The sequence below is a fragment of the Clarias gariepinus genome, chromosome 21, assembly GCF_024256425.1.
Source record: "Clarias gariepinus isolate MV-2021 ecotype Netherlands chromosome 21, CGAR_prim_01v2, whole genome shotgun sequence".
Classification (NCBI taxonomy): Eukaryota; Metazoa; Chordata; class Actinopteri; order Siluriformes; family Clariidae; genus Clarias; species Clarias gariepinus.
The window spans coordinates 9,560,118-9,574,766 of NC_071120.1; the positions used below are offsets into that span (position 1 = coordinate 9,560,118).

The following is a 14,649-nucleotide window of genomic DNA, read 5'->3' on the forward strand; positions in this document are numbered from 1 at the left end:
TGTTCTGCTGGGAGACTTTGGGCCCATTCATTAGAATGTTTCTTTAACATCTACCACCTACCTAAATACTGTTGCAGACTGACTTGTTCCAATCTGATCAAATATCTATCGGGCATACTGGACAAATATGTCTTATATGGACAGTTTACAGTCCCCAGTTTACAGGACTTACCACAGCACATCTTCTGGAGTCTCATGGAGTCAATGCCTAGACAGGTGGTTTTAATGTTATGACTGATCAATCTACATTTATATAAAAAAGTGTTGTCTTTTATTAGTCTGTGAACATTAGCAAGGTGGTACATTGAAAACATATGGACATGGTGAAGGTGGCACAATTCAGTGGCAATTGTGAAATCTGTCAAACTGGATATCTAAAAAAGTATCTGAATACAGTAACTCAGTTGCTGTTACCTATATTTGGTAATTTATTAATCACAAAGGCAAATTGAAAGAGTTTGGACCAAAGAACGTTACACCACTGAGTGGGCAGATTTGTAACAGACCCCAACCAAGCCAAGGGTTACAGACAAATTAGGTAAATTCTTGGTATAATAAAGATGATATGTGGAGAAGAAAGGTGTGTTAAGAGGTTGGTGTTATAAGATGAAGATATGGGTGTTACTTAGAAATAAAAGTTTTGTTAAAACATAGCGATGAAAAACCCTTGACAAGGAAAGGATCGCAAATAAAATTAAGAAACAAGACTAGATTACTGACACATACAGCAGACCCCCATCTGGAAAAAAGGGACAAAGAACCAACAGGCCAACTTTTCTGCTTTTGCAAATCCACTCAGGCACCTGGAGTTGTGGTTGAGCTCCTGAGAGATGTCATCGACCATGTCATTCTCTGAAGCTTCATGAGCCATGGCCTTGCACAGCTTGCATGCCACCAACGCCTTGGCCATTGCCTCCTCGCCATGCTGCCAGAAGAACAGCGCCATCTTCTGTCTCTTCATTAACACTGCCCACACCATCAGTTCATGGAAGGGGAAAGGGAAGTGGTTGATTTCAGGGTCATCCAGATCGATGTCAACCTCCTCCTCTCGTTTCTTCGTTGTCTTCTGCCGCCCTCGCCGGATTGGCATGTCATCCTGTCTCAGCAAGGAATTTAAGAGTACTATTACACTACACACTGTTCCTCTATACAGTAATTTTAGGGTACTATACAGTGGGGCAAAAAAGTATTTAGTCAGCCACCAATTGTGCAAGTTCTCCCACTTAAAAAGATGAGAGAGGCCTGTCATTTTCATCATAGGTATACCTCAACTATGCAAGACTATATATATATATATATATAACAAAATTTTAATACTTTCTCAATACTTTGTTATATACCCTTTGTTGGCAATGACAGAGGTCAAACGTTTTCTGTAAGTCTTAACAAGGTTTTCACTCACTGTTGCTGGTATTTTGGCCCATTCCTCCATGCAGATCTCTTCTAGAGCAGTGAGGTTTTGGGGCTGTCGCTGGGCAACACGGTTTTTTCTCCAAAGATTTTCTATGGGGTTGAGATCTGGAGACTGGCTAGGCCACTTCAGGACCTTAAAATGCTTCTTACGAAGTCACTCCTTCGTTGCCCTTTGCCGAAGAAAAATCCCCAAAGCATGATGTTTCCACCCCCATGCTTCACACTGGGTATGGTGTTCTTTGGATGCAACTCAGCATTCTTTCTCCTCCAAACACGAAGTTCCATTTTGGTTTTATCTGACCATATAATATTCTCCCAATACTCTTCTGGATCATCCAAATGCTCTCTAAGCAAACTTCAGATGTGCCTGGACATGTACTGGCTTAAGCAGGGGGACACGTCTGACACTGCAGGATTTGAGTCCCTGGTGGCGCAGTGTCTTACTGATAGTAGCCAGCTCTCTGCAGGTCACTTAATAGGTCCCCCATGTGGTTCTGGGACTTTTGCTCACAGTTCTTGTGATCTTTTTGACCCCACAGAGGTGAGATCTTCATGGAGCCCCAGATTGAAGGAGATCATCAGTGGTCTTGTATGTCTTTCATTTTCTAATAATTGCTTACACAGTTGATTTCTTTACACCAAGCTGCTTACCAATTGCAGATTTAGTCTTTTATTGTGATAACAGATGCGATTAATACAGGTAACGAGTGGAGGACAGAGGAGCCTCTTAAAGAAGAAATTACAGGTCTGTTAGAGCCAGAAATTTTGCTTGTTTGTAGGTGAGCAAATATTTATTTTCCACCACAATTTGCACATAATTTCTTAAAAATTCCTACAATGTGATTTTCTGGATTTTTTTCCCCCCTAATTTTGTCTCTCATAGTTGAGGTATACCTATGATAAAATTTTACATCTTTTTACGCGGAAGAACTTGCACAAGTGGTGACTGACTAAATACTTTTTTGCCTCACTGTATGTACTGTGTTTAATACCTTGGACCTGAAAGGTGACATTAGAACATAAGGCATGTTTGGACTAATCGGTGGCAGTTAAGTGAAATCGTAGTGTAGAGCAAAAGTCAAAATCAAGTACATAGTGAAACATAACTAGAATTAAAATGTAATTTAACCTACTGTAATTCTACAAATACATAAAATGAGCAACACATGTATTTGTGCTTTTAGATTTAATTTATTTAAATTATTTTCAAGGTGTTTCTTCATTTTATTTTGCAAGATATGACTTCAGCATTCAGATGATGACTTCAGCATTCAGTCTGTATTTTCTATGCCTCATTCTTTTGCAGCTTGTCTATAAAGACAGTGGACTAGATGCTATTTAAAAATTCAGTCCCAGTCCCTTCTACTCAAGAAAAATCTGAACTACATGCAGGATAAAATGTCTGGTTACAAACAGTGTCATATTTTCTGGTTTTTAAACAGAAAACATGACAAATATCACATTGTTTGCCTAGTCAACATTATACACTCTATAAAAATCATACACTCACCTCCATTCCAAGCAGCTTCAGGGCCTTTGGCTGAAAATAACGGCGAGAAAAAGTGACATTTAGGAAGAGCATGAAATGCTTTTTGCACACTTAAATGACATGTTCATAAGCAGATACATGTCCAACACATGCACTAGGGCAGTCCTAAGGACTGGTGTGTGAGGTCTCAAGTGAGGTGTATCTCTTTAGCAGGTGCTTTATGCATATTGATCAGATAAGCAACAAATCTGGAGCAGCTTTGTCGCTTCACTGCCCATCCCATTACAGCTATTTTGGGCTTTACCTTTTGTCTCACAGTGTCAGTACACACCAATCAGCCATAATATTAAAACCATCTGCCTAATTTTGTTTAGGTCCATCCAAACAAGGTATGTTTTGGTATCTGGGACCAAGATGTTAGCAGCAGATGTTTTAAGTGCTGAAAGTTGAAATGGATCAGAAGCATGGTCCTACAAGTGCTTGAGGTGATTGAGATCTATGGCCAAGTCAACATCATAGACTCTTTGTCATGTTTCTCAAATAAACTTTGCTTTTGTTTTTGCTGTCTGGCAAGTAGCATTTTCCTGGTGAAAGAGCCCACAGAAATTCAGGAATACTGTTGCAGCGAAGGTGTCATATAAATGTCAGGACCCAAGGTTTCCCAGGAGAACATTGTTCAAGGCATCACATTGCCTCCACCTCCACCAACTTGGCTTCTACCCACAGTGCATCCTGGTGCCAGCTCTTCCCCAGGAACAGTAAGCATCTCTCTTTCTCCTTCTCTCTCTCTCTCTCTCTCTCTCCTTCTTTGGATGCCTTTTGGTACACAACCACCTCATACTGGGAACACTCCAAACAACCTGCTGGTTGGAGTTGCTCTAACACAGTAGTCTAGCCATCACTATTTGGCTCTTGTCAGAGTCACTCAGATTCTTATGCTTTTCTGCTTTAATTTTTATGTACCCACTGTTCACCCACTGCCAAACTGTCCCACTGTATCTCACCCCTTGACAGAATAAGCAATGTAATTAATTTCACCTCTTAGTGGTTTTAATGTTATGGCTGATCATTCTTAACCTAAATCTTCTTATATGACTCCAGTGCAAAGTACATCTCGGCCATAAAAACATCCAAATACCATTGTGGCTATGGATCAATTGGGTGTTTTATCTTCTTTATGTGAACCTCATCATCTTTAACCCCAGTGGTTCAGAATTTATTAATTAGATCTATAACCTACCTTCAGTTGTTTACATATCTTATATACTTTCTCACTTTGGTCAGCACAAACAAACACGAGATAATATTCACCTTCTGCTCTGGTAGAGGCACATCATTTTCTTTTTTTCTTTTTTTTTTACAAAACTCTCTTTTAAACTCAAGTACTTGGAGTACAGAGTAAATAACCGTCTTCCACTTTATCACAGATCAATATTAGCTCAATATTTCAGTCTGCTCATTTCCTGAAGCAAATAGAATAAATGGTTTAGTATGCAATAAAGTGGTGCAGGCACTAGTAGATTTTGAACACAAATTTGTTCAAGCAAGTTTCAATGGTTACTTTGATACAATCTGTAAAATCCCACATTTGGCAGGAATTTCAGGTACTGTACACGTTTAGTCCTCCAGTTTTCTCCCACCTTTCTCATCACTTGCTTGAGTATGTTTTCGCTAAAATAATTTGCACATAGTTGTGAATGAGCAGGTAAACATGCATATATGCTTGTGGCCATAGATGTACAGTACCAGGGTGTATACTGGGATAGGCCCTGGAACCATCATGATCAGGATAAACAGTTAATGAGTGAAATGATGAACCCTTTGCTTATATATATATATATATATATATATATATATATATATATATATATATATATATATATATATATATATATATATATTTCTACTCTCTTGTAAAATGCTTTTTTATTATCCTTTTAAACGCTTTCCTCCATTTTCTCCATATTAAGTTAATCTGTCCACAATTTCCACAAGCCAGTCAGGAACCTCCTTTGCGGAAGGTAAAGGCTAACACATGCTTCCCCCGAGACTCACAACACCAGCCAACTGCATGTCTTTGAACTGCTGCCGATGCTGTGTCATAGGACAGCGTACCATACTCGAAGGAAACCAGTATCTCAGCTTTTCCATATAAGTTCACAGATGCCCATGATTGACTTTTGTCACTGTGATTGAATGGGATACCCAGGGAGTATGGTTGATGTTTGGCTACTTGGCTTGCAACTACTGATGGGTATGGCATCATAAAAGAAAATATTTATTAATAATTAAGTCCCCTACCCTTTTAGGCCCAAACAAGTTATGGTAGAGCGTTCGGAATCTTTTTCTTGTGTAGTTGCATCGGTAGGCTCCGCCCATTAGGTACTCAATGACTAATCCAATGTCAATCAGACTGATGCGGTAGTCAGGTGGCAGGTTACCCTGGAGGGGAAAGACAGTAGTTATAGTGTTACTTGTGCATGCACCCTCGACAAATGTTGGCTAAAAAGTAAGAAATGTCAGACAGAATTTGCTCATTCGTGCTACTCACACACATCCTCACATACAGACATAAACAGACACTGACATAATGCTAAAAGAGACTATGAAAAGAAGTGACTGGCTGATTCACCTTGAGGTAGATCCAACTGAACCCTGGATATTCTTGCTTGGAAAGAACACACAAGGTAAGTGAGACAGGATTGCACGGGTGGGATTCGGAAAGGAACACAGACTAAAACATTGGTATGCCAGTAATACAACAACAACTAAAATAGAAAAGAGAAAAACACCCAACACCCTGCTAATACACAGTGAGCGACAACACCAAGACCTCGTGTATGGACAAACCACACTGAAACACTAATTTCACGACGCTCTGTAGTGTCTGCCAGCAGCTCACTAAGACCTTCATGCTAAAAGAGCATTTGTAGATTATGGTTTATTGAACTCATCTGGCCTTTTACTATCATTATTCCAAATGATGCATTGTTCTAACAACCTGGCACGTTGGACCAAGCAATTGGACCATCGGTTGGGCTAATATTAATGAGATCTGCATCCAATCAGTGCCAAGATGTCACACCAGGCTTCTTGTCTACCTCTTCCAAACGTGTGCCCTGAACTCACCTTGTGGTCATTGTAAGTACCCATCTCTTCGAAATAATTTCAATAGTCCTTATTACTCAATGTATTTTAACCATATCCAAAATCCATATCCAAAAACCATATGCTATTAAAAATACTCATCACTTACTTTATATCCTAGTACCTACAGTAGACTACTGCTAGAGTTATTGTCTCAGGGGAAAGAATTCGGTATTGATCAGGACAATGGAGAAATTAAGAAAGCCATGGGGAGGTTAGAGCATTGATTATCCCTCATCAACTCACTGTTGCCCTGCTCTAGGATTTAGTAGGGGAATTTCTGGGGGTTCTTTGGAGCTTTTGTATTAGACGTCACTGTGTTTTTCTAAACAACTAAATTTACCTTAATGGCTCACTGAGAGAGAGAGAGAGAGAGAGAGAGCTTGGGATTAGGCAACAGATACTGCAACTATGCAAGTAGTTTTGCAAGCCTGTAGTTGTTACTGCTTTATTAATATGCCAGCCCATAGCCACTCCCATTTCCTTTAGAAAACGTGCTCTGCTATCATAATAACCCTGAGAGAGCCTTGATGTGCTGTTGACCTTCAACAGCATGGATATTCAAATATGTGTGTACCAAATGTGTGAAGCTTTAACAGACTTTTACATTGGAATAGGTTGGGATTTTTTATTTTTTTGGAAAGAGCTTGTTTCCTCTGTAGGCTTGGACCAAATGGCCCAGGAGTCCCAAGCATATACTGTCCGTAAATGCCACTACATTCTCAGGCCTGAGTGTATTAATATATACTATATTGCCAAAAATATTCGCTCGCCTACCTTCACATGCATGTGAACTTGAGTAACATCCAGTTCTTAATCCAATTTGCGAGGTCGGACATTGATGTTGGACGAGAAGGCATGACCTGCGATTTCTGACCTTATTTATCCCAAATATATTCTATAGGGTTGAGGTCAGGACTCTGTGCAGGCCAGTCAAGTTCACATCAAACTCGCTCATCCATATCTTTATGGACCTTGCTTTGTGCACTGGTGAGCAGTCATGTTGGAACTGGTGTGAGGTACCAAGACATTTTGAACAATTTCATGCTCCCAATTTTGTAGAAAAGGTTTGGGGATGGCCACTTCCTGTTCCAACATGACTGCGCACCAGTGCACAAAGCAAGGTCCAGACCTTTGGGATGAATTAGACTAATTAGTAAAGAGCTGCTTCTCGTCTAACATCAGTGTCTCATCTCACAAATGCACTTCTGGAATTATATTCTTATTTATTTATATTTTTTATATTTAATATTATATATATATATATATATATATATATATATATATATATATATATATATATATATATATAAATAAATAAATAAATATAATTCCAGAAGTGCATTTGTATATATATATATATATATATATATATATATATATATATATATATATATATATATATATATATAAACACACTCCTAAACCTTTTGGAAAGCTTCCCCACAAGAGTTAAAGCTGTTATGAATTGCATGCATTAAGAATTGGATGTTACTCAAGTTCTTATGCCTGTGAAGGCTGCTCAAGTTTTTGCTTCAGTGTCTGTTCCAGGCTCTTATCAGCTTGTATCTACAGTTAGTGTTACTTGTAGAGCATTTTCCTCCATTAATCACAATCTTTTTTTACTGTGACAGTGTTATAAGCGTATTTGGAATGGTAAACTGATAAAAATACACAATACACCAGGCCATTACTGTACATTGCATTATACCCCTAGTGTGTATCATAGGGTCAGTAACAACGTATTCAAACATGGGATTGTGAAAAGCACAAACACTCATGTCACAATTTTTGACATAGCAAGGTGTAACAAAAGATGGATAAATAAATAACGAAACAACAAGATGTTTGCAAATTCATTCAGGTTAGTGCGGACTTTGCCTCTTTGCAGCCTCTTCATGTACTACAACAAGTGACACTACATGTACTGAAGATTCCCATACAAATGATCACATGAACAAACACAGACAATGTTAGCAACCATAGAATAGGTTTCTCCAGTTTGGAAAGACAAATAGGCAGAAAAAAAACTGCTTAATAAGCTAAGGCCGATAGCTTAAAAAATAGGTACAGAGACAGAAAAGGTGTCTACTTAGACAATGCAGCTGGGAATTAAACTTGGCGGATCGACTACTGCGCACACCAAAGACACACAAAAAAAATCTAATCTGTGCTACTGTATGTCCTATTCTACCACCTGCACTTAACATACATAAACACACACACACACACACACACACTCAGGCACGCACAGGCATTCTTACAAATTCTCCTTTTAACACACACACAAGCATGCATTGAGAAGTCTTACCTTTTTTACATCTCGGACAAGATGGTACAGTGTGTTGGATGGTCCGTGCCTCTGTTGCAAGTGAAAAACAAACACACATTGCCTTAGGAATTGTTGCAAGAAAGACAAAATACATTGCAGTCTCAGTAAAAATCTTTATAGCTTTCAACAAATGGATCAGTAGAATAATGCTCTATTTACCCTCGTCTTATTTGGGAATCACCCAACTGAAAATACAGGAGTGTATGAATTACCGTGTTGTAGAGCTCCTCTAGCCGGGAGAGTGTGAGGAACCGGTGCATGCTCACACCGTTCTCAATCAGCAGCTTCACGAAATCCACACGGTCCAGCACTAAGGCATCTAGCATGGCTTGCTCTAGGGAACCCACCTGAAACACAATACACACTCTGCATCACACACTGCTTGGTGGTAAACATCAGCGTTAGTAAGGATTGAAGGTATTTTTAAATAATAACCTGTCTTAAAGTGTTTTATTCCTCTTATACTGTACTGCAGGAATGACATTTTTTTATTTGTTTAAAAAATGACAGAATACTTTTTTTTCTTGAATGTCCACAAAAATAACTTATGAGAGTGAGTTAAAAATGATCCACACTAAAAACCTCTGTTGGCCACACTGGTTTATCAGTGCTTTCCATTCAGGGCTACTGAATGTCACTGCTGTGCAGATGTGAACCTGTTACATCAGTTCATTTGTAAGTCTGGTGCAAGCAAAACTGGATCCACTGGTGATTAGGGATGGAACTGGGTGCAGTGATTTGTTTTTTAAAGTCTGAGGGTAGTTTGAGGGTGTCCATTTGCAGCACTGATTATCAGATTATTAAAAAAAAAAATACTATATTTGTCTTTTTTAATGTTCTACAGCCAGGGAAAATTTGACTCCAAAAGTTCTTTGTCCTGATGACACTACCATGTAAAAAAACCTGTTACAAAATGCTTTCACTGGAGACTCCTTCCATAAATATTGAAGAAATACTAGATTGCAGAAGACATCATATCAAATATGTTTTTGTTTTATATAAAATTGTTATATTAGTTATAAAAATTAATTAACTCCTCTCAAGAAATTGAGAGCGCCGTGGTTGATGCCCATAAGAATACCCAACTCATTTGGATAAAAAAAAATGCCCTTAAATAGATTATATGAATTATAAATAGACATGTACAGTACTAATAACTAGTGATCGTTATACTGTGGAGTAAATATATAGTGATTTTTATAACACTATAGCGTGACAGAAAAGTACAAGGGGTGTTTAAGCCAAACTGGAACCATTTAATTGTGCAGAATAACAGAACACAGTTGTCAGCGTAAAAATGTCTCTATATAATCCCCTGCTACACTAATGCACTTATCTCAGTGTTTCACTATTGCTTAAAGGAGATCAAAAGAGGACCTCCCAGGAACTCCTTTAATAGCCCTAACATTTGGAAACATAAATGGAGTGAAATCAGGACTGTATGGAAGATGTCTCAATAACTCCCTGTAACAGTTCCTGTACAGTGCCAGTAGACAGTATGAGCCTGTCCTTTAAAAACAGGATGCCTTTGGTAATCAAACAAAGCTGTTTATTTCTGAGTGTGTTTCACTCACTCAATGTGCACAGGAACGACTGCAGTGGGCTTCGAGCCCAGGATTGTCATTCATGGACATACGTTCTTCTTTACAACTTTTGCACCATTCCATTGTTTTACTGAGGCTCATTATTGTACTGTGATTGAAAGTCTTCTGTAAATGTTAATTGGTTTTATGCCTTGATTTATGAGAAATTTGATCTGACGTCCTGATGTTCAGACTTTCACGAAGTCCTGGTTTGACCTGAACACCCCTCACATAATCAAAGAATTAGTATTGGATAAAATTACTAAATCTTGCGACATCTCTTTAGAATATAAAAAAAAAGGTTTTCCTACAGGCCACTGTTGTCCATAGATGAATATCTGGCTACGGGCAATGTCGACACGGTTCCAGGCCAGGGCAAGGCTCAACTGGTCTGGGGCTGATGCATTGGCACCTAGAAGAAGAAAGAAGAAGATAAAACAGAAACAGACAGTGCTCACTGAAAACACACTGAAACTGAAGCAAGTGCTGGTCGCATACACAGAGCATGATGAGATACAATGTGAAATGATCCAGAACAGTAATAAAAGAGACCACTTGGTGAGAATGTATTTATCTTGAGGATACTGTGAGGAGACGAGCTCGGTAGCTGACAGTGTTATTTATTCATCTATTTGTTATTTTATTTTTTATTTATTCCTTTATGTAATGATATGTCCAATCTTGATGCTCTTACTGTAGCTGTGACGGTTTCACTTCACTGAGTCCACAGTAAGATCCAATTAATAATGTATTCAAAAAAAAGAAGAAACAAAGCTGCCTTTATTTTATTTATTTATTATTATTTTTTATTTTTAGCAATAAAAAAATAAATAAAATCTTGTTATAATCTACTGTACACAGACACAGGGCCAACCATTCGAAATTATGGACAGAGTTTATCCAAACCAGTAAAGCGTTTTTTTTGCTCTTTATGGCACACATATAGGTTTTAATAAAAGTTTAATTTTGCTTAACACATGGCTGCCTGTAATTTGTTTGGCCAAGTACTTATCCCACACTGTTTACAAATAACAGAGAAGGGTTGGGGTGACAGATAAAGAGCTGAGATGTCTTTCAATGATATATTAACGTGTATTGTTAATTATACATTTAACGACCACTTAACTAGATACAGCTGTTCAGGCCCTTGTTAACACAACTATACTGTATAATCAGCCAATTACATGGCAGCAACTCAATGCATTTAAACATGTAGACATGTCTGCTGATTTAAGTGACTTTGAAAAGTGACCCTGATCATCTACTGGGATTTTCACTTACTGTACAACCATCTCCAGGGTTTACAGAGAATTGTCTGAAAATATCAGTGATGCCATATCTTGGGGCAAAAATGCATTGTTGATGCGAGAGTTCAGAGGAGACTGAACAGACTGGTTCAAGCTGATAGAAAAGTTACTCGAAATAACATCTTGTTACAACCGAGGTATGCCGAAGAGCAACTCTGTAAACACAACACGTCAAACCTTGAAGCAGATGGGATATAGCAACAGAAGATCCCACCAGGTGCCACTTTCTGTCACCTGACATCATGAAACTGAGGCTACAATTTGTACGGGCTGACCAAAATAGGACAATAGAAGATTGGAAAGATGTTGCCTGGTCTGATGAGTCTTGATATCTGCTGCGACATTCAGATGGCAGAGTCGAAATTTGGTGTAAACAACTTGTCTCATTTCTATTCTTCCTCCTGGCTGCACATCCATAATAACCAAGCTGATGAAGATAATTTATTGCTGTTCTTTGAAGGCTTGAAACATGAGAGTTGTTCTTAACAGATCTTCAAACAACAAAAATCCAAAAACAATCTGTAATAAGCTTTAAGACATTTGTTAGCAGAAATTAATATGACGTGGATGCCAAAAATGAAATGAAACAAATTAATTGATGTCTTCTTTGCCTTTAAGTGGTTTTTAAGAGCTAGTGCATTTATAACACCAGGACACAATAGAAGCATGAACAACTTAAACTTGCATGAAGAAAGAACTATAAGTGAGTTGTATTTCATAAATCATTCAAGGCAAAGCCACTTGGCTGCTTATTCAGATCTAATGGCTTTTATTAGCCTCAGAGTTCCAGACACGGTCCATTAATAGTAGCAGTGTTAGCTGTGGCAATAGACTATTTCGCGAAAGCTGTTCCAGAGATACAGTACATTGCAGAACTTCACAGCCCATGGTGTAGATTATAAGTGCAAGCCTGTGGTGGAATTGAAATAAATACTTACTTCAGGCTTTCAGGGAAGATCTCACGTTTTACCCAGAAGAAACCCACAATGCATGGGGAGAACACACAAACACAGACTGGAGGCGGGAATCAAACCCTCAACCCTCAGGGTGTGATGCCGCAGTGCTAACCATCTTGCCATTGTGTCGTTTGCTTACAATTTCCATTTTTAAAATCATTAATTAAATGTTTGATCAGTCAGCATAATATCAGTAAAGAAGAATGAATGAGAGGACTCTTCTTCTAATGATCTTTATGAAATTAAGATGTAACTTTATGTTAAAAATGTGAAATGAGAAACCCCAAATATTTAATAGCAGAATGTTTCAGGTTCGGGAAGTTGGAAAGGATAACCGGCTCTGGGTGTCTTCTTTAGTGCCTTGTGTCTCTTGGTCACAGGTTATTTAAAAGCAGGTTAGTGAATACAATAATGCAGTACAAGCTGCAATGGCTTCATCCCAGAGCTGTCCCATCGATCATGAGCAGAGGAGTGTAATCTCTTGCTAAAGAACTTTTCCTTCCAAATCTTCTAGATAAGCAGGAAGTCTCCTTCATTATTTATAACACCCATCTACAAAGCAGTTTGCCCTTTGTCACTCTCTAGCTGACTCTTTTCTCTGTCTCTCTCTTACAACCAGTCCTCTCTATTCTCTGCATTTGTTTTCGCTATAGACTTTTTTTGAAGGTGTTGGCCACAATGAAGCAAGGCTGAAAGGCTTTTATTTAATATTCATTACGAAGGACTTGATTGGAAGATTATTAAACCTTACTGGCACCTTTTGAATGGTTTTGAAAGAGGATGGTTGGAAACGTCAGTAAAGATTATGTTCAAGAGAAGCTTATACAGGTTTTCAGTGGGTAGTAATAAGTATCTTGTTAAACAGTATGGAAATGAGAAGCAGTAAAAAAAAAAAAGAGTCAATTAATGCATATCCAGGCCACTGAGTGATTCTGCAGTTGGGGGCCTATTTCAACCTTAAAAATTTAAGTACCATATAAGAGATCTAATTGAAAACAAGTTAACCTGTTTTAGGTAAACATATCAAATTTCTTTATTGCTGGCTGCATTAGTGTCTGAAAAAAATTACTTAATTAAAATTAACCAATGCATAAAATGTGGTTAGCTACCATTGTTAAGAACATAAGCCTTTATTTGTCACATATACATTACAGCACAGTGAAATTCTTTCTTCGCATATCCCAGAATAACTGTGGTCAGAGCTCACGGTCAGCTATGACACAGTAGCAGATAGGGTTAAGGGCCTTGCTTAAGGGGCCAAAAGTGGCAACCTGGTGGAGCTGGGGATCGAACCGCCGATCTCGAACCCAACACAAGGCGAATTATACCCTGGACAGAGTGCCAATGCATTGCAGGGCCCACATGTACTGAACACACACTTACACACACTAACACACACAAAAAACACTACGAACACAGACTGGAGGCGAGAATTGAACATTCGACCATGAACACTTATGTTCGAAATGACCTCATCAGCATATTATCAGTAAAGAAGAATGAATAAGAGAGCATGAGTATGAGTGCAGCTAGCCTTTGCTAACAAGAGGACAGTCTAAAACACTGGAGCCTGAGGACAAGAAGAAGGGTTACCCGTGTTCACCCTGCCCCAGCCGAAAACACTTGTGGAGACATAACCAGCACTTTACCCTGCCCATACCTCCCCATCACCCTGCTGATGGTGCCATGTCATTGATTGCCTCTAAGGATGCCACCCTGTCTTACTGCCCACTGCTTCCGCCACCAAGAACCTCACCTACCCTGCTGTCCTGAGAGTATCACTCAGCTTCCTTGCCCTCCTGAAACATTTTAACAGAATGCTGAATTTCTCTTATCAATTTCAAAATATTATTAGAAACATAACTACATTTTTCAAATTATATTCTTTGCTTTATAAAGGTTCTAGGTGTAATATGGAATTAGATTTAAACAAAACCAAAAAAATAACCAAAAATATACAACATGAAAACAGCTGAACGACATTTTAGTGGTTAGCCTCATCACAGTGTCGGGGGTTTCATTCCTGCCATGGGTCTGTGTGCATGTGTGAGGTTTGCATGATCTCCCCATACTTGGTGGTTTGTTCCAGGTACTTTGGTTTAATCCCACAGTCCAAAAACATGCAGGTTAGGCTGATGCCCTGCGATGGATTGGCACCCTGTCTAGGTTGTACCATGCCTCATGCTTACAGTTTGTTTATGTCCAAAAGGCCAATGTAAAAACTGAAAAACTATTTGTTTCGCATATAATGTTGGGTATTTAATAAAAAAAATACTTTCAGTTTATTTATTTTTTTGTTTAATTAATATATTTTTGTTAAGTGTTTTCTGACATAAATTTTATTTCATAATAGTACACATAGAAACTTTATATTTAAAAAAAAAATGAATCCAGGCTGAGGTTTAGAAGAGAAAATCAGCAT

At 38.4% G+C, this 14,649-nt stretch overlaps 1 protein-coding gene across 5 annotated transcripts in view; it reads right to left on the reverse strand.

The window, feature by feature from the left end:
- trpm3 (transient receptor potential cation channel, subfamily M, member 3) overlaps positions 1–14,649 on the reverse strand; it is a 178,476-nt gene that overhangs the window by 29,901 nt on the left and 133,926 nt on the right. For all 5 annotated transcript variants that reach the window (XM_053480591.1, XM_053480589.1, XM_053480595.1 and 2 more), the window contains exons 10-15: positions 10,276–10,376; positions 8,594–8,728; positions 8,361–8,411; positions 5,204–5,344; positions 2,924–2,953; positions 804–1,096 (exon numbers count right to left, since the gene is read on the reverse strand). In XM_053480591.1, coding sequence (XP_053336566.1) covers positions 804–1,096; positions 2,924–2,953; positions 5,204–5,344; positions 8,361–8,411; positions 8,594–8,728; positions 10,276–10,376 — 751 coding nt within the window. The remainder of the gene's footprint in view (positions 1–803; positions 1,097–2,923; positions 2,954–5,203; positions 5,345–8,360; positions 8,412–8,593; positions 8,729–10,275; positions 10,377–14,649) is intronic.